The sequence below is a fragment of the Tasmannia lanceolata genome, unplaced genomic scaffold (assembly GCF_043159265.1).
Source record: "Tasmannia lanceolata isolate RefF3 unplaced genomic scaffold, GAP_Taslan_0.1 ptg000002l, whole genome shotgun sequence".
NCBI lineage: Eukaryota > Viridiplantae > Streptophyta > Magnoliopsida > Canellales > Winteraceae > Tasmannia > Tasmannia lanceolata.
Genome location: NW_027518679.1, coordinates 6,643,951 through 6,668,045, shown reverse-complemented (window position 1 = coordinate 6,668,045; position 24,095 = coordinate 6,643,951). Strand labels below are relative to the sequence as shown.

General features: G+C 37.8%; 1 protein-coding gene across 1 annotated transcript; it reads right to left on the bottom strand.

Moving 5' to 3' along the window:
- Positions 1–1,095: 1,095 nt before the first annotated feature.
- On the bottom strand, positions 1,096–23,317 carry LOC143875441 (photosystem II 22 kDa protein 1, chloroplastic-like). The gene is made up of 4 exons (XM_077377014.1): positions 23,001–23,317; positions 22,804–22,914; positions 6,614–6,857; positions 1,096–1,498 (listed from the first exon to the last, which is right to left on the bottom strand). Exons 1-4 carry the CDS (start codon positions 23,208–23,210, stop codon positions 1,254–1,256), a joined length of 810 nt encoding a protein of 269 aa, XP_077233129.1. The 5' UTR covers positions 23,211–23,317; the 3' UTR covers positions 1,096–1,253.
- Positions 23,318–24,095: the final 778 nt, after the last annotated feature.

The window sequence follows — 24,095 nt, the reverse complement described above, 5'->3', positions numbered from 1 at the left end:
TACTAAAAATAAGGTAATTATTTATTATATGTCTTTTATTTGATCACCATCAGAAAATCTAAATACTAGAATTCCTGGGCACAGGGCAAAATCGTTGGAAATTTTGTTCTACGGGAATTCATTCTGTTGTGTGTAGCGATTTTGCTCGGGGGTTTACAACCCTTTCCTACACTCATGACCATCTTCTAAATTGTTGTAACTTGAGATTCAAGTCCTGAGTTTGAAACAATGATAACTATTGTCCATCGCACTAGTAGTATTAATGGTTGTTTATTAGGGCATCAAACAAAGGAAAAAGAAAGAAGAGTGGAGAAAGAAGAGAGAAGAGAATCGTGAGGTGAGAGATTAATACATTTAGGCCCAACGTAATTTTGAATCCAAGGGGAGATGATATTTTCACCCCCTCTGTAGTACGCATTCGCTCCCCTTATAACGTGAACAGTGGGCAACTTTAACGCTTTTTGACATCAAATCACGTTAAAAGGGGGGCGAATGTGTACTAAGGGGGGTGAAAATATCATTGCCCATAAAATAAAAGAACAAAACAATATTAAGGGAGGAAATCCACCATACGAACAATCATGGATCCCAAGTTCTTTCCTTACTTTTTTCAACGCCTTTTATCTGTGTTCTTGAACGCCAACCTCTCTCGTCCTCTCTCCTTGAACCTTGCTTAGGTGTTTATAGCATTAGGCGTAGGAAGAGAGCCCTATGTCTATATTTATAGACGGAGAGAGAGTGCCTTCCATCAAGCCATTCTCTTTCTAAGCTTAGCTCTTTCAACTCTCATGGGTGCTATGCAAAAGCAATTGCCTATTGCAATACTTGCTAATTCAAGAGCAAGCCCAATGCAATGGCCACACAAACAAAAAATTTCTAACAATTAAGTCCCAAAGGTCTCATCCCTCATCTATGTGGTACAAAGTATTGAAGCATTAAAGATTGTTATTCCTCAAACTTACTGAAGAACCTTTGGTACTCCAACTCGTGCACTTGGAAATTAAGTTGAGCTTAAATATTCAAGCATCTTTGGCCCTATATTACCCTCTTTCGTATCAATATATAGTCCAATATGATTTGAATTGACTACACATGTTTTTGATCAAGAACGAATTCCTTTGGCATTGAATGTAACTTGTTTTCAATACAACTTAGACAATTCTTAGAAAGAAACTAATACGGAATCTCACTAATTCGTCTAACAACATACTATAATCCTTGAAAAAAACATACCAAATATTATTTCCAATCTCCTAATCTTCGCCGTCGTCGGTTACAAACTTACCTGACCCCGGATTCAACGCCGCGATGAAGAAGAAGATGACATTGAACAACACGAGTGGCTCGATATCGCTTATAGGCACTCCCGTCTCGATGTTTAGTTGTGCTAAAGCTCCCTTTCCTGTAATTATCTCTCCGATTATAGAGAATGCAATCCCAAGCTGCGCTAGCCTTCCAACAAAGAGCTCATTCGACTTTGTGAATCCAAATAAAGGACCTTTTCCAATAAAAAATAATTAATTGTGTAAATAATACATTCGACAATAATGTACATTTTGTGTCATGATTATTTATAAGTTTGATCATATACTGTTGAAATGAAAACCTTAATCAAGGTTTACAGAACATATAATATAGAAGACGTAAATGCAAATCCATGGAAGGTGAACAGTGTAAATAATACATTCGACAATAATATCTCCATGTTTTTTAAAACATTGTGATTTTTTTATAATACTTTGATAAATCGTCAAAACCCAAAATTATCTCAAGATTATAAAAAATATTTTTTTGCTAGGTAAGCTGGGATCGAACCTGCGGCCTCAAGTTTGAGATACAAAGTCTCAACCTTTGAGCTCCATGTCCAACCCTATATTATAAAAGAAATATGGCTCCATGTCACAATATTTTTGTATTTTTCTATTTTATTTATGTCTATATTTCGAGATATCCTGATAAGGTCGCAAAAAATTTTATTTTGCTATTTTCCTTAAACTTGTATTTATGTATATATGTTTTGAATTTCTTCCTAAAGTAAACCAAAAAAAAAAATCAAATCAAATCTCCTGAGAAATGCCCTTCAGGAGAAATTCTTGAGACAAATATTTGTAACTATGCTAATAACATGGTTGAATTGAACAAGTTTTGAATAACCAGGCCGAGTGTTAACTCAACGAGTCCCTTTCAACTTTTCATTTGACTAAACATGGCCAAAATCAAGTTCAATCAGTCTAGTTAATTATTGACCAGGCGAGTTTTATAAATGAGGATATCTTATTATCATAAAATTGTTGGATATTTTCAAAATATTGTTATTTTTTATTTATTCAAAGAGTTAACCTTTTCGTGAAATGGTATTTTCATTCGAAAGACACTTGTGTTGAGAAAATGTATTTTGATTACTCAGAAGATTTATTTGAATTGAAAGAGTATTTTCATTTAATAGCGTGCTTTAATGTCTTTTTATTTCTATAAAAGGCTTATGGTATCATGTCAAGAGAAATTATATCTCTCATTTCAAACAATCTTTTGCAAATAGTAATTTTACTCTCCGTATTTTGATACAGACACACTCTTTCACTCTTTTTTCTCTCTAATACGGGCATATTGGTTACTATCGAACTTGGGGTGCAGCACTTGATCATAGCATAGGCAGTGTACCTCAAAACTTATTTCTTGGTAGCCCCTGCATAAGTAGGGAAATTAAAGCATTTACAAGAGAGATTTAATTGGCTTGTGAAATTCCAAGGGTAGGCCCGAGTACTTACTCTAATGGCAACAAATGAGGAGGTAAAATTTAGGGTTCCAAAGTGTTATGAGGGTTCCAAAGTGTTGGAACACCACAAGGACAATCTCTTAAACATTTAGGGTGTGTGAGATTAACTTAATTTATGCCTCTAAACACCTAAACTAGGATTGGATCGATACATTCTAAAGGACTTCGATCTTCAATTGCGATGCTTCAAGTCTTCATTCATCTTGGATCTCCGATGTCTTTAGCCTTCCTAATGTGGTCCAATGAGAGCTTCTTGGCCTTAATCCAAGCAATCTTGTCTTAGCACAATTATAATCTACAACTTAGACATTCAAACACATTAGTGATAAAAAATCACTTGTGTATTGGAATCATCAAAAGAAGATGGGAATGCCAAGGTGGGAACCATTGGGCTTACAATCTCCCCCTTTTTTATGATGACAAGCACAAGAGATTTTCGAATAAAAGCACACATATATTTCCTTACACTAGATTTCTCTCTCCCTTTGGCATCAATCAAAAAGATTGGGATAAAAGAAAATCAAATGGATGAATTTTACAATTTTATGCTCCCCCTTTTTCTAGGAAAAAGACAAACATAAAACTCCTTCTATTTAGAGTTTTTATTCAACAGAAGAAGGGATATTTTAAATGACCATAAAAAGATATTCAATTTTAAGTGCAAGCCCCTAATCTAAGCACATATGAAGATAATCATATGGGGGCTTTGGGAACCCAAGCTTTCTTGGTTCCACCACGATCCCTAATTTTAGATGCACATTGGAATTGGTAATGACCATTGATTCCAAATAATGGCATCTAACATGAGGGTTTGATAGACTAGTCCTATCATAAAATGCATGATTAGGTCTATGACTAGCCTTCTTCAAGATTATGTCAATAATTTTATCACCATTTAGGAATCCATGGAGACATAATCTTAACCTTTCATATTCATTATGAAGATGGGTTATTTGATTTAGAAAATTATTAGTGTAATCTTCATAAGATTTGGAAGAACTTGCCACATTTTGGAGTTTAGCAATTTGGCAAGTTTTCTCATCCAAACAATCTTTAAGCGTTTCAATCTCAAGTTTAAAATTTTCAATTTGTACTTTAGCTTGAGATTTGGAAGAAGAAGATTCATTTATCAAAACATCAAGTTCATTTTCTAATTTTGAAATAGATTTCTTTTGAACTTTATTTTTTGAAATTTGAGAATGCAAGGTAATGCACAATTCATCATAAGATATGTTTCCACTATCACTACTTGATGAATTACGCGAGGGGTTAGAATTTACCTCATCTTCATGGGTGAGTGCCATGAAGCAAAGATCATCCTTATTAGCTTCCCCTTCACATGAGCTTTTTCCCGAAGTGCTAGAAGCATCCCAGGCGGCTACAAAAACCCTTGTTCTTCTTCCAATCCTTCTTTCCCTTGTACTTCAAGGAAGATGACTTGAGAAGAGGACACTCCGGTCTTTTGTGTCCCGTCTTCTTGCAATTGTAACACCTTATTCCTCCTTCTACTTCACTTTCTTCTTTTTTTTTTTTTTTATCCTTTTTGTGTTTCTTTCTCCATAAGCTTTTAAAATTTCTTAAAGCTTCTTCCTCATCACTATCCGCTTCATTTGAGGATGATGAGTCCGTCTTGGAGGCCTTTAGAGCTAGAGATCAACTTTCTCTTTCTTTCTCTTTCGGCTTCTTCTCTTCTTGACGGCTAGTGAGGAGCATCTCATGAGTGATAAGAGATCCTACAAGCTCCTCCATGGTTAGCGCGTTGAGATCCTTTGATTCTTGTATTGCGGTGACCTTTGGATCCCAATGTGGAGGAAGTGACCTAAGCAACTTACTCACAAGATCATCAGTAGAATAAGATTTACCAAGATTAGCTAATTCATTTAAAATTTTAGAAAATCGGGTATACATTTCTGAAATACTTTCATTTTGACCCATTCTAAACATTTCATATTTGCTCTTTAACAAGTTTATTTTGGAAACGGCAAGAGTATCCCAAATAACCTTGGCGGAATAAAAAAGAGCTACTCTATTAAACTCCTCCGTAGATAAGGCTCAAAATAAAGAGTTTATAGCTTTGTAATTTATATTTGCATGTCTTTTCTCTACAACATTCCATTCTTCAAATGGTTTGGAAGGCAAAGTGTATCCATTTTTCACAATATGCCAAAGCTCCACATCTATCGAAAGAAGATAGACGCGCATCCTAGTCTTCCAATGTCTATAGTTGGACCCATCAAAGAAAGGAGGTCTAGTTGTGGAATGGCCTTCTGGAAGTCCGGTTCGATTTATATTTGCCATTTCACAATTAGAAGGTTGCCAAAGATCTTATGATCTTTCCCTTGTTAAAATATAAAAAAAAAATTTCCAAAGATTTCAAGAAAATAAAATCTTTTAAGAGCCAAGGCTCTGATACCAAGTGAAATTCCAAGGGTAGGCCCGAGTACTTACTCTAATGGCAACAAATGAGGAGGTAAAATTTAGGTTCATAACAAGTTTTCAGCTTTTGAAAACTCTAACCCAAATTTGAAGATTAAGAGATCAAAGATGAAAAATTAAGGACACAAGTTAAATCCTAAGTGCAGTGCAAATGTAAAGCAAGAGACAAGAGAGAGTGCACCCGAGATTTAAAGTGGTTCGGTCCTCAAAACGCGAGGCATACTCCACTCCACCAACCAAACCCGTTGATGGCTTCACTATTTGATCTTCTTAACTTCGGCGAAGATCGGTGCCGATTACAATTCCAACTGTCTTTAACCTTGGTGGCAATCCTCACCACGGAGAGTGGGCTCCGCTTCTCCGAACACTCGCCCGAATACAATGTTCTTGATAAAGAAAGAAAGAACAAAAAATCCCTCACAAGGTTTTACAAACGTTGTAGAAGATGTATAAATTTGAGCCTATGATCCAAATCCTAATTCTAGAGGATGAGAGACATAAACAAGTTTGATTCACTCTTAGGATATTCCAATAGGTTTTTAGAGTGTTAGGATTGATGGTTGGGAAGTTTAGAATACCCATATATATAGAAAAACCCAAATATGACCCTTTGGTGGCATAGTGGTAATTCTGGCAAAAACACTAATGGCTCTTTTTTCTTCCAGAAGTAGTGGTCTCGAAGTTCCGAGAATTTTTCTCGGAGTTCCGGGAATACAAACAGAAGTTGGAAAAAAGCTACTGGACCAAATCTCGGAGCTCTGAAGATTTCTCGGAGTTCCGAGTTCGGAGCTCCGAGAAGCCTATATTTTCAATTCTGTTTTTTGGGCTTCCAACTCTACACCAAGTTGGGATTGTTATGAGGGTTCCAAAGTGTTAGAACACCACAAGGACAATCTCTTAAACATTTAGGGTGTGTGAGATTAACTTAATTTATGCCTCTAAACACCTAAACTAGGATTGGATCGATACATTCTAAAGGACTTCGATCTTCAATTGCGATGCTTCAAGTCTTCATTCATCTTGGATCTCCGATGTCTTTGGCCTTCCTAATGTGGTCCAATGAGAGCTTCTTGGCCTTAATCCAAGCAATCTTGTCTTAGCACAATTATAATCTACAACTTGGACATTCAAACACATTAGTGATATAAAATTGCTTGTGTATTGGAATCATCAAAAGAAGATGGGAATGCCAAGGTGGGAACCATTGGGCTTCGAGCTTGCCTTCCCTATAACAGATTCTATTTTCTTTGAGTTTCTTACTATGGTGATTTGATCATTAATTATATCAATTTGCACCCAAAAAATGTGTACACTATATCACAATGTTAGGAAAAAAAATATTTATTTGACATCATAAATGCTAGAATAATTTGAAATAGAAATAATTTGGTATGGTATTACCTCCTTCTTTGAGACCCAAAGCGGATCTAATGCCTTTTCCGGGAGGTATCACTGCCTTTTCGATGCCGGTTGAAGGATCGTCAACAAAGCGGCCCCGATCGCCGAGAGCTCCAATGGATCCAAGGAGTGTAAAGAGGATGAAGAAGAGGAGGAGAGGCTCAGCTTCATAAATGGGAATTCCAGTCTCTACATTCAACTGGGATAGAATTCCTTTCCCTGTGATTGCTTCTCCCAGCAAGGATGCCTGCAAATCATGTTCCCAATATCCAATATTAATATATGAGGAATCCAACTATCTTACTTGTAACATATTCTTATTGGCACCAAAAAGTTCTAAAATATCTACATGACCTAATTCTTAATATGAGGAATTCAACTATCTTATTTGTAACATACTCTTATTTGGAACCAAAAAGTTCTAAAATATCTAGATGACCTAATTCTTATACTTACAAGTAGAAATGTGATATCTGTAGCCCCTCGTTTAGATAATTGCACTCTTTGCTTTATATTAAGATTTTTCTGATTGGGTGTTAATATAGGAGTTTGAGAATTGTAACAGCCTTTAATAGCTAACTAGAAACATGAGTAGGCAAAAAGTCACTTCTATGATAAATACAACTCAACTCAACTAAGCCTTTCTCCAAAACTAGTTGGGGTCGTCTACTGAATGCTTTAGAAAATTTTCATGAAGAAGGTGAAAGGATCTACCTGCCTCAAATTGACTATGTCTACTCCTGACACTAGTTGGGTTCATCTACATAGATCATTTTCTTCCATTCTATCCTATCCAAGGTCATGATCTCTGTTTTGTTCTTAGCCCTGAAGTCTTTCCTCACTATTTCTACTCAAGTTGTTTTGGGTCTGCCCCTACCTATTTTTACTCCATTAACTTGGCACGAGTCACATCTTCTCACTGGAGCATCCAAAGGCCTACGTTGGATATGCCCAAACCATTTTAAGCGGTGCTCTCTCACCTTCTCCTCAATTGGTGCCACCCCCACCTTTTTACGGATGTCGTCATTTTTAATTCGATCTAACCTTGTGTGGCCACATATCCATCTAAGCATTCGCATCTCCGCTACACTCATCTTATGCACATGCTGCTTCTTGGTGGCCCAACATTCTGAGCCGTACAGCATGGCTAGCTTCACGGCTGTCTTATAAAACTTTCTCTTCAACTTGGTAGGTATTTTACGATCACACAGAACTCCTGAAGCATGCTTCCATTTCAACCAACCTGCTCTTATTCTGTGGTTAACATCCTCTTCAATCTTTCCTTCCTTATGTATGATTGAACAAAGATAGCGAAAGATATCCCTCTTAGGTAACTCCTGTCCAGTCATATTTACTACATCGTCACCTTGCCTCCTTACATTACTAAAGTTGCACTCCTTACATTACTAAAGTTACATCACTTTTACAATAAATGGTACAAGAAAAATTTTGGGCCCTTTATGGAGGCATAGAGGGTGTGAGATCAAGATGTTGATCTTGTAGAATATTATGAGACAACATGGTCTTGGTCCCACCCTGAACACATGATTTTATATTTTATGTTTAGTCTATGTAGGGTTTTCTAGCAACTAAACACACATCTCACAGATTTTCTATTATGTTTCTTTTCTATTTGGAAAAATTGTTAATGGGTGACACGAAAATGACAAAATTGTGGATGGGTGACACCCTTTTCAAAGCTTATGAACGGAGGTCAAAACACCTTTTTCTGACATGGCCTTTTACCTAGATAACCCACAGGGCAAAAAAACCCATCGTTTTAAATTTTCTTCTTTTTTAACTGTTGAGAAGCTTTTCTTTTTCACTTTTACTTTCCCCCTTTTCATTTTTAACCACCTGCAACCCCTTCTCCGGCTGAGGTGGTGTCCGGTGTGAATCTCAACCCATTTTCTCTGGCGTGGGGCGGTTTGCTGTGCTAATCCGAACCTCTCTTCTCCGGCGTCGACTGTATTCCGGCGAGGTCGTCATTTTTTTCTGGCGTGTTCCTCATCGTCTCAGGTATGGTAGGGTGTCATGTTTCATTTTTTTTTACTTTTATTTTCCTTCTATTAAGTTATCTGTGAGATCTTTTGTTTGATTTTAACTGTTGAGAAGCCTTTACATCTAGGGTTTCATTTTTTCATTTTTTTTTCTTTTATTTTCCATCTATTAAGTTACCTTTATGATTTATTGTTTCATTTTCATTGTTGGGAAGCCTTTACACATCTAGGATTTCATTTTTTATTTTTTCCCCCTATTAAGTTGGCTTTGATGAGAAACCGTTGACATCTACTGTTTCATTTTCACTGTGGAGAACCCCATTTTGATAATCTCCCATTTCCAGTGTTGAGAACCCCCTTTTGAGATTGATAATCCCCCACATCCATTGTTGAGAACCCCCTTTTCACTGTTGACAACCCCCTCTTGAGATTGATAATCTCCCATTTCCAGTGTTGAGAACCCCCCTCTAGGTAGTTCATAATCCACCATTTCCAGTGTTGAGAACCCCTTTTTTGAGATTGATAATCCCCCATTTTCAGTGTTGGGAACGCCGTTTTGAGATTGATAATCCCTCATTTCCAGTGTTGAGAACCCCCTCAAGGTAGATTTATAATCCCCCATTTCCAATGTTGAGAACCCCCTCAAGGTAGATTTATAATCCCCCATTTCTAGTGTTGAGAACCCCCTTTTGAGATTGATAATCCCCCATTTGCAGTGTTGAGAACCCCCTCTAGGTGGATTGATAATCCCCCATTTGCAGTGTTGAGAACCCCCTTTTTAGATTGATAATCCCTCATTTCCAGTGTTAAGAACCTCCTTTTCAGATTGATAATCCCCCATTTTCAATGTTGAGAACCCCCTTTTCAGATTGATAATCTCCCATTTTCAGTGTTGAGAACCCCCTCTAGGTAGTTAATAATCCGTCATTTTCAGTGTTGAGAACCCCCTCTAGGTAGTTGATAATCCCTCATTTCTAGTGTTGAGAACCCCCTCTAGGTAGTTGATAATCCCCGATTTCCCGTGTTGAGAACCCCCTTTTGAGATTGGTAACCCCCATTTCAAGTGTTGATAACCCCCTCTAGGTACTTGATAATCCCCCATTTCCAATGTTGAGAACCTCCTCTAGGTAATTGATAATCCCCTATTTCCACTGTTGACAACCCCCATTTCCACTGTTGTTAACCCCCTCTAGGTAGTTGATAACCCCCCCATTTCCAGTGTTGATAACCTCCTCTAGGTAGTTGATAATCTCCCATTTCCAATGTTGAGAACCCCCTCTAGGTAGTTGATAATCCCCCATTTCCAGTGTTGAGAACACCCTCTAGGTAGTCGATAATCCACCATTTCCAGAGTTGAGAACCCCCTTTTGAGATTGATAATCCTCCATTTCCATTGTTGAGAACCCTCTAGGTAGTTGATAAGCCACACATTTCCAGTGTTGAGAACCCCCTTTTGAGATTGATAATCCCACATTTTCATTGTTGAGAACCCTCTAAGTAGTTGATAAGCCACACTTACAGTGATGGTAACCCCCTCTAGGTAGCTGTGATAACCCCATGTAGAGTGCTGTGTTTGAACCCCCATTAAGTGTTATGAACAATGTGATAACACGCTGGGTGATACTTGATACCCCTCCATGAGAGACTTGATCACCCCCCTTAGTAATGTTGGTAACCCCTCTCCAGATTGTTGATTACTCTTTTTATAGAGAGTTAAAAACCTTCTTTCTGAGGGTCGATAAGTCACTTCTAGATTGTTGCTAATCCCCCTTTTGGATCCTTGTTCAGATACTATTTTTTTGTCTCTTTTCTGCACTTGAGAATCACCATCGATAAGGCACTTGAGAATCACATTTAGAATCACAGTAAAATCGATGGTGAGAAGAGGAAAATGAAGAAGATACATGTAAGTGTATTTGATCTTTACCGTTTTAATCTTAGTAACTTCATAAAAGTGTAAGCTCTGATTATGTATTTTGTTTTACAGGCTCCATATGTCCCTACACGATATTCTCCATCGTGCTTTAATAAAGAGATGTGGAGTATACAGTTTCAATAGTGCCATTATGATGCTATAGGCAAGACTCCTTTCAAGGACTTCATCCACCTAGAAGAGAATCCCTTAGAAGAGGTTATCATGCACAAGCCTCTAATTAGAGCAATACACAATAAGTGGGTTTCGGTGAAGAAGACATTCACACTATGGGGTATCGCAGTTCCATTTAGGGCCAGCGATGTTGTATTTGCCTTAGGCCTTCCACTTATAAGGAAAAAAATGAATTTGGTGAGGGTTACGTGGACGGACAAGAGTAAACCCACTCCTTTACTGCCTGGGTGGCCATTTCCTAGAGGATCTGTTATGGCATCTGTACTTGAAGGGGAAATCAAGGCTTTAGTTGGTCTAGAGGACCAACCCTCCATAGACAAGTGTGTGAAATATGTTCTGTTACACCTATTCGCTACTGTGTTATTCACTCAGAGTGCACATCGGTCCAACCAGTTGTTCTAGCCCTATATCGATGATTTAGAAAAGATGTGCGACTACAACTGGGGGGAAGCAGTATATGATTGGTTAGTTGAGTATTTAAACAACGTAAGCGTGGCAGGCGATAAATATCTTGGTGGTTACTATCTCGCATTGCAGGTATCATGGCCTCTACAATAGTTTGCCTTTGTTATTTATCTTACTATTAATAAACTATTAACAAAGTCTGTCTTCTCTGTGCAGGTGTGGCTTTTCCAGCATACGAAGTTGTGGATACCAAAAAATCCTGATGCTCGTCCACGTCTTCTGAAGAAGAACTGGAAAGAAAATGAATTGAGGAAGTACTCTGTTATTGAGCATGGGAAGATAGACAAATCTGAGGTGAGACCCTATCTACTAGATACCGTATTAGATAAACTCTAATATCTTCTGATCTAACAATTTTCTCGAATCATTAGGTGGTGGTCACATTGACGCCACAAGAGGACGAACTCCGGTACATTCCCGATCAGGTATCGCAATAAAGCTCTTTTATATTATGTTTTATTTCACTTGGTAATGTTTACAAATTTTGTGTGTTGTATCTCTTATTTATATCTTAGGAACCCGAGGAAGCAGGAGTCATTGGCCAGGTAGAACCATTAGGGCAGTCCCCTACAATCTCAGCATTGGCCGGCACACCTACGGTTGAAGGAATGGACACCATAGTTGAGGAGGGTGGTGAGGAGGGCGGTGGGGATGGGAGGATCAAAAGAGAGTGGGAGAAGATAGGAAAGGCATGGGAGATTATAAAAAAAGAGAGGGTATAGAATGAAGAGGAGAATGAGAGGTTAAGAAGAGTGAGGGTGGAGATAGAGGAGGAGAAGGGGAAGTTAAGAATAGAGAGCATGGAGATTGCAGCTGAGAGGGAATTTTTGCAGAAGAGGTAGGAATCAGTGAGAAGAGAGGACGATGAGCAAGATGAAATGGAGAAGGAAGAGTTGAGAAAATATGAGGAAAAACGAAGAGAGGAGGAAGATTCTACAAGGATTAAGGAGATCTTGATTGGAAATGAGACGAGGAAGTTAGAGATAAGTCCAAGGAAGAAAGGAAAGAGAAAGAAGATGTGAGAGAAAAGATGAAGACAACAGACATCGTCAGTTATGGACTGACAACTGAGTTCATAGATGTGATGAGTCAAGGTGAAGAAGTTGGTGTCATAAACGAAGCAGTTGTAATGGAAGCGTCACATGTTGTTACCATTCTCAATAACCCTAAGGTTAAGAAGAAGAGGAAGAGGAAGAGGATGGGAAAATTGGCGATGGGGGACAGCAAAAGCGAAGGAATAGGAATAGGGAGCATTGAGAGGGGAGTGGAAACCGATGGAAGGGATATGAAACCAAGCTACGCCAGGAATAGCCCCTAATAAGCAACCCCATTGATAAATAAAAAAAGTGAGAGGGTGACGAAGAAAGTAACACAAAGGAAGAAAAATCTAGTGGAGAAGAAAGCTAAGGTGAAGGAGAAGGATGGGGAGTTGGGAGAGGACGGGGGGAAGGGTAGGCGAACTGATCTCATTGAAAAGTTGAGAAAACAGGGTCAAAGGCAAGTAGATGTGTTTTCAATTAACCATTATTCAAAGTTAGATACTTGCTTCCTCTAACCTTTGTATAATTTTGCAGTCGTATTCTCATGACCATTGACGGGATAAAAGTCTTGGCCGAGGATCTCAAAACCTTATGGAACCTGAGAGGAGTCATCAGTGGCCAAGTAAGTGTCATTTTTTAAAGCGTTGTCTTCATTACCCATGGTTGAGGTTATTAACATATAACAATAAGTTTTTTTCGAGTTCTAGGTGTTGGATGTATATGGGAAGTATTTGTATGCCTCCAACAATGTCTTGACTGGACGGATTGTATATTGTCCTTCGTCGCTACATGTAAGCGATTTTTTTTTACCTATACATATTACGTTACAACTTATCCATCATTTAGTTTTCCCACAAAATTCATTTCGTTGTACAGGCATATAAGACTTCAGGGCGTGAATCAATGGATGACAAACAAAAGTTGGAGTGCGATGGGTTGGTGAATGGGCTATTGCATAGTACACTTAGCCATATCCCGTTGGAAGATATTCAGATGCTCTTAATCACATGCTATCAAGACTTTCACTGGGTTCTTCTGGTGCTTGATATGGTGAACAAAAAGATTGTCGAGATCAACTCATTGGAAGGGGACTCATTTCAGGAACAAGCATCTCCCACTGTAAGTAAATTAACATCTTCCCTAACATTTAAAGTTACCTACATATGTACAACACTCAATTTTCCTTCCTTATCTTAAATTCAGGTAGCATTCATCAAGGAATATTTGAAGGGCCGGGGTTGCAACATCGATGACTTTCCATATTCACAGATGGATGGCTTCTCACAACAGAACAACGGGTGGGTACAAACTATGCACTTTGGAATTTTTGTACTATTCTTATCTGATTCGTAGTTAGTTTAGAAGTAGCTCCATTTACTGCATGTTTTTTTACAGGGTTGATTGTGGTGCTTTTGTCCAAAAAGCGATCGAGCATCTCTATCATTGTCATTCACTCAACTTTGGAGACTGCGAACTTTTATAGGAAAACCTTTTAATATTCATAGATGTTACAGGTTTTGATGATTGTGGTAAAAACTGTATTTTTTAGTGGAGATTGGTACAAACTATGGCAGGGGAACTTGTATACATTTTTTAAATGGCAAGGGAACTTGTATGCATTTTTTTGAATGGCAGGGTAACCTGTTTGTGAATTGCAGGGGAACTTTTAAATGGCAGGGGAACTTGTTTGTGAATGGCTGGAGAACTTGTAAAATTAAACAGGTTATTTGTGTTTGTGTTTCAAGTTGAACAGGGGAACTTATTTCTGAATGGCTGGGGAATTTGTTTCTGAATGGCTGGGGAACTTGTAAAATTAAACAGGTTATGATGTGTGTTTGTATTTGTGTTTAAAGTTGAATAGGAGAACTTCTTTCTGAATGGCTGGGGAACTTGTAAATTTAAATAGGTTATGATGTGTGTTTGTGTTTCAAGTTGAACATGGGAACTTGTTTGTGAATGGCTGAGGAACATGTAAATTTAAACAGGTTATGATGTGTGTTTATGTTTGTGTTTCAAGTTGAACAGGATGTGTGTTTCTGTTTGTATGTCAAGTTGAACAGGATGTGTGTTTCTGTTTGTATGTCAAGTTGAACAGGATTACGGAATGTAAATTCTAAACAGGTTATGTTATGATGTATTTTTTTTACTATGTAAATCTAAACATGCTTACAGGTTAAGTAAATATGTTTTTATGGTCCTATGATGTGTTTTTGAGACCCATTTCGTTGTTGATGGTCTTATGATGTGGTTTTGAATTCCAGTAGCTTTATCAACCCAGGGAATTGGTTGGTAACCTATTTTTTAGGTTGATAACCTACTTTCCAATGTCGGTCACCCCATAAAGTGGGAGGTTGGTAAGTCTAATTCCGAATTCCAGTAGCTTTATCTAACCAGGTAATTGGTTGGTAACCCATTTTTTAGGTTGGTAACCCACTTTACAATGTCGGTCACCCCATAAAGTGGGAGGTTGGTGAGCCTAATTTCCAATTCCAGTAACTTTATCTACCCAAGTAATTGGTTGATATCCCATTTTTTAGGTTGATAACCCAGTTTCCATTGTCGGTCACCCCATAAGGTGGGAGGTTTATAACACGAATTCCAAATTCCAGTAGCTTTATCAACCCTGAGAATTGGTTGATAACCCATTTTCTTTGTCGGTAACCCACTTCCGAATGTTGGTAACCCCGTTTTGAGGGAGTCGATAACCCGGTTTATGAATTCCAGTAGCTTTATCAACCCAGGAATTGCGTTGATAATCAAATCAAATTTATGTGTCGGTAACCCACTTCCTAATTTTGATAAGCCCGTTTTGAGGGAGTCGATAACCCGGAATCACTCATTCCAATAGCTTTAATACCCAGGGAATGGGTTGATAATCCAATTTGTGTGTCGGTAACCCACTTCTGAATTTTGGTAAACCAATTTTGAGGGAGTTGATAACCCGGATTATAAATTCTAGTAGCTTTATGAACCCAGGGTGTGAGTTGATAATCCAATTTGTGCGTTGGTGACTCATTTCCGAATGTTGGTAAACCCGTTTTGAGGGAGTAGATAACCTAGATTCTGAATTCCAGTAGCTTTATCAACCTAGGGAATGGGTTGATGATCCCATTTTGTCTGTTTGTAACCCCACTTCTGAATGGTTGATAACCTATTTTGAGGGAGTTGATAACCCTAACTCCAAATTCCAGTAGTTTTATCAAGCAAGGGAATGGGTTGATGATCCCGTTTTGTGTGTTGGTAACCACACTTTCGATTGGTTGATAACCTATTTTTGAAGGAGTTGATAACCCTAATTCCAACATCCAGTAGCTTTATCAAGCTGGGGAATGGGTTGATAATCCCATTTTGTGTGCTAGTAACCCAATTTTGAATGTTGATAACTCCGTTTTCAAGATGTAGATAAGCTTTTGCAGGAGAGCAACAACTAAATAAAGAAGAAAGAGCATGTCTATATCCAAAAAAATTGTTTATGTATTTATGTTCCAATTACAACCATTCTTTACAAAATAACAAAAAAAGTCATCACAATATCTGAGTACACTCGAAAAATTCAATTACAACTTCTCCTCGAGAGAAGCCCCCACTTTAGTATGCCCGGAACACACCCTTACACAAAGAAGGGAGCTTGACAAGGTACGCCTGACCTACTAAGTATCGGTGCAGAAGGCCCAATAGCACTTTGGTCAACTTGTTGTCTTGAGGTTCTTTGCAACTTCTTCTATTGTGGCCAAGTTGTCGATATCGGGTGCATTTGTAATGTAATCCACCTTTCAATTGGCGATCCATTCTTCTCGTACGCGGTCTTCCGGGTGGTCGCTTTGCAATCGGCGGTAATATTGTCATCAAGGATTCGGGATTTAATTCCCATTGGGTCCTATCTAGTGTCGGGTGCAAAACCTCAGCGTACGTATCCCGATATCTCTCTACATGAAACCATTTGTCATAGTAATCGTACGCATCAAATTCTGTGATGCCAATGGCTGCCATGGCATGTCCGCACGAAAGTCCAAATGTTTAAAATGCATGATAATTACACGTGCAAAGTTGCAAGTTTACGCCATCTGTATGTTCAAGGGACCGTACTTCATATTCATGAACCCCAACTCGATAAGCTGTATACTGGCGGCTCTCTTCCCTCGCTAATGTCATACGTTCTTCTACATAATGACTCAACTTTGTTTGCCAACTACGACCCAATTTCTGATGCTTTTGAATGAAGTCAGTAGTCTGATGTCTAGTGTGCTCTACCAATGATGCAATCGGCAATCTGCTCGCATCCTTCAGGACAGCATTGAAACACTCTGATCTATTGGTAGTCAATATATCATACCTATCCCGCATAAAATAAAAACTAGCCCAGTATTCCTTCGCAATGTCACTTGTGTGCACATTCATTCCTCACTTTAATCTTCTCCATTATTTCTCTGAACACACACTCTCTCAAAGTCCGTGCGGCTTTCCAAAATAATCCCTCAAGTGGCTCATCTTTGAACTCGGATCGCAAATTGGCGGCGAGGTGACGCATGCAATAACTATGATAAGAATTGGAAAATATATTAGGCATTGCCTGCAACAACCCCTTCTGTCGATCAGAGCATATGGTGAATACGGTCATCTCCGCTGCCAATACGTACTGCCTCAGCAACATAAAAAATCACCCCCAACTATCTTCGTTCTCCGTCTCAACAACCCCAAATGCAAATGGATATAAACCGTTGATACCATCGACCCTGATTGCAATCAATAAGATTCCTAGATACTTTCCTCGCAAATGTGTCCCATCAACCAAAATTATAGGTCTGAGTGTTGGATGAAAAGGCAGTATGCTAGGACCAAATGTCCAAAATAAGAGAACAAATCTATCATCTCCCCTTGGTTGTAAATCTCTGGCTCTGAAAACACGCATATAGGTGCCGGGATTTCTTCTCATCATCTGAACTGCAAGTGCAGGCAAAATTCGATAAGAGTCCTCCACATTCCCACACTTAATCTCAAGTATGATGTTCATCGCATTGTACGCTTTCTAATAGCTTATAGTTATACACCAATGCATCTTGGTATATTCTCGTATGATCCTCGTCCTCACATCATCTGGGCGAGCGAATAAGTGTAAACATGTCTGAGCAACCCAAGCTGTTGTGACAAGAGGGTGATCATTGCCCCTTAATTGTACACGTATGGTCGGGGACAAATGACTTCACTAACACACAAGTCATATGATTAGTACTCGTTATACATCATTTGCAACCCTCTACCTTGCATGAAACGACATACTTCTTCGGTGTTGACTTTGACCTCACGACTATAAACCTCTGTCGAATAGCATACTCTTTCACAACCTTCTTAATGTGTTGTATATTAGAAAACAATGGCCCAACCGTTAACTGCTCAAACTGAAGATTATTAGCATCTACATCATGGGCCCCAACAAACATCCCATCTGCTTTCATTGGCCGACTACTGTCAGTTGGAACCGGTTGAGAACCCCCTTTAATAAGAGAATCTGCACTGATATGATGAGCGCATGGACTAACACTGATCTTTTCATGATCGTCATCATCCTCCTCCTCCTCATCATTGTAATCATCATCACTCGTCGTCATTATCATCATCATTTCTTTTTTCATCTAAATCTAAACCCCTCACATAGAAACCATCTTCAAAAATATTACTGAAGCCCACTTCAAGATCTCCCTTATTTTGGAACTCATCGATACCTCCAGTAACATGGTTGGCATGCAAATCACTTACCAATGTTTCATTTAAGTCAATTTGAGACCTGCATAGTTCGACAATTTATAATCAGGTTCGATCCATATGATTAATTTATAAATTGAAATATGAAAGTCTTGAAAGATTGCCAAAGAACTACAATACCTTAGGCTGGGTACTGCTGGAGCACCACCGATCTCTTCACTTACATATCTCCCATTAAATTCACTTTCGTAGTCTTTTTGCAAGTTCATCTCAAAATGCGGACGTTTTTGGGACGGAATCGGAGTAGAAGGAATGCTACGATTAAGAGAGGGTCTACCAATACAAAGATTGTTTGGGGCAAGCATTGATGAATTCAAAGAATTAATATCACTATCAATTATTCATGAACACATTTATGTGTGAATGGTAGGGGTTAAAAGCATTTATTTTTCTCCTTTAAAGCGGTGCTACTAAGGTATTTTCATTGTTTTTGGTGTTTCAGGTTATTTTCTGGATGTCCACAGAAAATACATCTAATGAGATGGAGTTCCACAGAAAATATCATTTTGCAGCTACAAGTAAAAATTCTGAAGATTCGACGCTAACCGAATGAGAGAAGGGTCCACCGAGTGAATGATTCAGATGATCCCAATTTAATTTTGAACTTTCCATTATTAGCCCATTGCTAAGATTTCGAATTGGATGAGTAATATACCGGTCGAATCAGCTTATGGAGAAAGGATTACATGAATGATCAGTTGATATCTTGGCCATTAAAATGGATGATCCAAAGTAAGCATGTGATAGGCTACAATTTTGATGAATCAGATCATCCTATGGTCTAATTATATGGATGGTCTGGATCGGTCTATGGAAATAAATTGGTGATACATCAAATTTGCATTATGGCCAATTCGTTCATTATTGCTCAGCATATGTACGGTTTAGATTATCATAAGGCAATGGATTTGGGGCTCACCAAACCAGTATCATACCCAATTAAATTTGCAGCCACATTAGAGTTATTGGGCCCACTTATATAAATATTTCCTTATCTTTAAATGAACGGTTTGGATGACCCATTGGAATTGCATTGCTGCTGGAATTAAGTAGTCCTGAAATTATCGAATTCAAAGCTGCTGGAATCAGAAACTGGAATCAGTTGCTGGAATCATATTGCTGTACTTGTACTGAATTGGGAGATAACTGAATTGCAAGTGAGACCCACTAAAATGGACCGTTTGGATTAAATGGTATTTATCAATTTAGAAATATCTTGCACAAGGTAGTGATTTACAGCCATGAAAAAGGTGCCATGTGATTTCTTTCCTTTATGAAAAGTGGACGGTTAAGATATATCATAATTCAGCCCATTTTTGGTGTATACATAATGTGAACAGGTTGTGAGTTCAGATTGCATGCAAATGGTATTAAAGAAATAATAATAAGAAAGAATGCAATGCAATGGGAATAGAAAGCAAGAACCGACTCTTACTCTTTCTATATTCCATACAAGTGGCATATTGTGTTTTTTTTTAGTGGGATCCATGTGGAAACAGGTTACTGGAATTTAATAAGGTGGCTGGAATAAAAAGGGGCTGAGCATATCTTCCGAGCCTTCAAGGCATGTTACTATTCATGTATATATTGTAAAGGCATGTATGAACTTTGCAATGGATAGGAAAGTGGTCTTATAATAGTATTTTACCTCATATTCTTTTTCCTCACAAGCAAAGTTCGGTCGACAATTATATGGACAGTAAAGACAAGTGAAGAAAATGACAACACATAACTCATTTGGGCAATGTGCTAACATGGGAAACTATTACAAAAAAATATTGTTACAAAGTTACCAAGGGGATCATCAAGACTAGGATTCGGCCAATAATTTTGCAAACCTTCATGATAAAGAATTATGAATTGTTTCTCTTATTGAGTTGAACGAAATATTGGTGCAATATCTCTCTTTCCCAAAACAAAAGAAGTCTTGTTCAATTAGATTATCTCTATTCGGCAACTTTGGGTTTTTCTCCTCTCTAGTTTTCTTATTTAAGAAGTTACCCACGTTGGAGAGTCACTCTCTTTTTTTCTCTAGCTTATTTTGTGTACAAATCTCTTTCTTCTTGGCTCGAATTTTTCTTCTTCTCCATTGCTTATTTTTATTTCTTTCCCCATCTTCTTTCTCTCTTCTCAAGTTTCGTACATCTTTCTCTCTTTATATTTTCTTTTCTCCAATTTTCGGTCATTGTTGTTTTTACCCCTAAATTTTTGACCTACTTCTTCTCAACTATTTGATCAACAATTCAAGGCGATTCAAGGCAAATTCGAAGTGGCAATTAAAGCATTGAAGGAGATCGATGCATCAACCATTGCATTGGAGGAGAAAAATACTAAGTTCTATTTAATTTTTGTTATTTATATTAAGTTCAATTTGATGTAATTTTATTTCAATTCAAGTTAGTGAAGAAGTAATTTGCTTTTGTTTCGCTTCCTTTCCAAGTTCTATATTGCACTCTTTCTCCCATCTATCTCTTTTATTTTTGTTTTTCTTCCCTTCTTCATGAATAACTAAATCCTAATTACTTAGGGTTTATTTGAAGCCATGGGGAAGGAGAAATATTTATAATTAAATCAATCTACTCAATTGAAAAATTGTGTAGGATTATGGGTTTGGAAAATCCCAATCAATCATGCCATTGGCTTTCCCCTTTCGTATGAATGATTGTTCATTAACAAATATAAAGTTCTATATAATTAATATAAATTGGAGAGTGCATTTGATTAATTACTTATAAGGAATGACATCCCTTTGATCTTATTCCTTATTGACTAGTTAATCGAATTTTCAACCTAATTCAAGAGTTGTTTTAAATAATCAATTTAATCAAAATCCATTGTGGATTCTAACCCTACGTACTCTTTTATATTGAATTAAGGTTTTTATACTATTCCAAATTACTTTTGCAATTTTTCAATTTACTTAAGCCCTTGGAATTTGGTTTTCTAATTAAATTAGATAAGTATTTAACAAAGATCATTAAAATTTGGTACACTTTGCCTAAATTAGAATTTTAAATAAAAAAGATCTTAGTTGAATTTGATTCTTAGATTATATATAGTGTTGGCTCCGAGGTCAAGTCCACGGAAATCCTGAGTCCATTTCAGGCAATATTATATCATAGCTAATATTCTAATCGGTACAAGAATAGGATTGGCAACTAGATTTCTCTTCCCAGAGTTCGACCCGTGACTACACACGATCCGTGCACTTGCGGCTATTTAATTTCTCAATCAATTATGCTCTTCGTTATGTATATATTATCACAGAATTGAACATGTATTTGTCAGACATCCTCAACATTGTTTGGAGGACATCATCATCATCGACGTCAATTAAAGTGATTATATATAGATCGACAACATATCGACATTTTATCGATGGTAAAACCTGCCTTTCTATAACACCAATTCTTCTTTGGATTGCAGCTTGAAATTCGTCGAAATTGATTCTGCGGTTGACCGATAATAATGTCTTCTTCCCCCCGACATATTCCAAGAAACATCATCCTTCAAATCTCCATCATAGTGTAAAAGAAGAGAAACCATTGTTTCAGACATTTTTCTAAAACTGTAAACAGAAGTTCTAAACAGAGTTTATCAAGTCTCTGAAAGGGGTTATAAAGTTGTTGCTAAAAGGGGCTTTTCATCTCTCCTTGAGGGATATTCAAGTGTACACAATGGGTTATCAAGTTCATAAATGGGGTTATGGACTCTAAAGGAGGGTTACACTACCTCAATGGGGGTTTGCAAGTCAGTACACAAGGTGTTCTAAGGGATTATCAAGTACCTAATGGGGGTTTCAAGTTCGTACAGAGAGTTATGTAAAGGATTATCAAGTAGCAAATTAGGGGTTTTCAACTCTCTACATAAGGGGGTTTTCAAGTATCTAAAGGGATTACCAAGTACATAAAAGGGGAATTACCAAGAATGTACAAGGGCTTTTCAACCCTCTCCAAGGGGGTTCACCAAGCCTCTCCGGGGGTGTATCAAGTGTCAAAACATGTTTATCAGGTAAATAAATGGGGGTTAGCAACATCAGATAAGGGATTGTCAAGTGCAAAAAATTGTGATTCATGTACAAAATGGTTTACATAAACCAATAAGAAGCATAAAAGTGACTTTCTTCGTATAAATTTCCATTAGGAAATTGTTAAGAGAGGAATCTCATTCTTAAAACAAGGAGCATGGATATCATTTGCCTATAAATAAATAAAAAAGTGTGTGGGCCCAGTCAAGAGGGGGGGCTCACCATGGATGAGTCATTGCCAAAAATACACCTACAATTTAGAGTATTTTTTTGCCGTGACTTGTCCAGGCGCACCTCCATAGAAGTATACATTGGAGATTGTGGTGGGCCATAGTTTGGGGACCCATGCATACAATAGACGGGTCCCATGAGTCACAAGTGGGCCTTTTTTCCACCAAAGAGAAACCCTCAAACTAATTAATTTGGTAGTCCCGGGGCTCACCCTCTTTTGAGTTTACCCTTGTTTATACTATATTAAGCCTTTTAACCTATTAATCCCAAACTTATAAAATATATTCCAATTAGTCTTCCTTTTTAACTATTAATCCCTAAACTATAAATTATATTCCAATTAGCCTCCCAACTCATGATTAAGCGAAAATGGTGAACCAATTTGAAAAATATTTCCCACAATTTCCTATATTTTGGTAGTACATTTGAAGTTGTTGAATAAACTCTGCAGCCATTCATAATTTTTAATGGGTAATTGAGAAATACTTTGCAAATTTCTAATCAAAATCCCATCTTAGCCAAAATAAAAGTAATTAAAAGAAATAGTAAAAAAAGCTACTCACAGCGAAGCCAATCATGGCAACTCGACCCACGAATAACTCGTTCTGCTTTGTGAATCCAATGCCCCCTGATGTACCAAAAATTCCATCTTCTACCTTTGGCTTTGACACCACCTGAGAAAAAAAAAAGACACCTATTTAGAATTCTTTTAAAACCATTAGAGCAAAGAAATGAGAAATTCAAGGGAGAAACATAAAACCTTCTTGGGTGGTGGGGCTTTTGTTTTAGATTTGAAGAGGGCGAGTGTTGGTGTAGAAGAAGAAGAGGAGTGTTGATGGGTAGAGGGAGATAAGATGAGATGAGAGAATGGCGTGGGGTGAAGTCTGTGAATTTGAGATTGGAGCAATGGGATTTTCCTCAAGTCTGCAACATGGCCTGAAACACTAGACATGAGCATGGATTGAGCCATGCCACCTCTGTTTTTGGAGAGTTTTTTCTTCTCCTTTTTCCCTCTATTTTGGGTGAGAGGAAGAGAGAAGGATTTTTCTTATAGGGGGGAGGGTTAGATTTGTGAGAATTTTATCATGAGAAGTAGATAGGGTGCGTGTTGTGATGGGTAGAAATGTGACCACGTTTCCTCATTCCTTTCCTAGAGATAATGTTTTGGGTCTATGAATGTTACAACACAATGATGCAAGTTTTTCGAAAGGAAAGGGAACAGGGGTATTTGGTGAAGTGGGTTTGGTGTTCATGATCACTGTACACGTGGCAAGCGGTAAAAATTGCCACCCATGTTTGTCAGATAATGAACGGTCATGATCTACTAATCTCATGGGTGAGATCTTATATCACCCAATTGTTGGACCTGGTTTTGGCCATTGAAAGTGGGCAATCGACAACTTTGTTCTTAACCATCGATCTGAAGGCCATCGATTGGATGATTAGGATCTTGGATTCTTCAATCTGTGTGATTTTTGGATCGCCCTTATACTATAACATCAACAAATGGACGGTCAAGATTATTAGAGATTTTCAAAATAAAAAGGTTTTTGAAAAAAGGTTTTGAAAATAAAAAGTATTCTTTTATTAAAGGGATTTCCTAATGTCAATTCGCCGAAGGCATTTCGCGGTGCCTGCTGTCAGATGCAAAGTTTGCATCTGACAGCAGCCACATATGTTCACTTTTCAGCAGATTTGGTCTTCATTCACGAGGTGCCTGCTGTCAGATGCAACCGACCATGCGAAATGCCTTCTGCGATGGACGCTAGCAAATCCCTTTATAAAATATATGTTTTCAAAAAGGAGAAATTATATGGTGCCCTACCGTCAAGTCCCATGTACCAGCAAAGTGGGC

Coding starts and splice junctions, on each gene's coding strand:
- LOC143875441 (XM_077377014.1), bottom strand. CDS start 23,210: ATGGCTCAATCCATGCTCATGTCTAGTGTTTCAGGCCATGTTGCAGAC. Junction 22,915..23,000: donor AAGCCCCACCACCCAAGAAG/GTTTTATGTTTC, acceptor TTTTTTTCTCAG/GTGGTGTCAAAGCCAAAGGT. Junction 1,499..6,613: donor TTTGGGTCTCAAAGAAGGAG/GTAATACCATAC, acceptor TTATTGGAAAAG/GTCCTTTATTTGGATTCACA.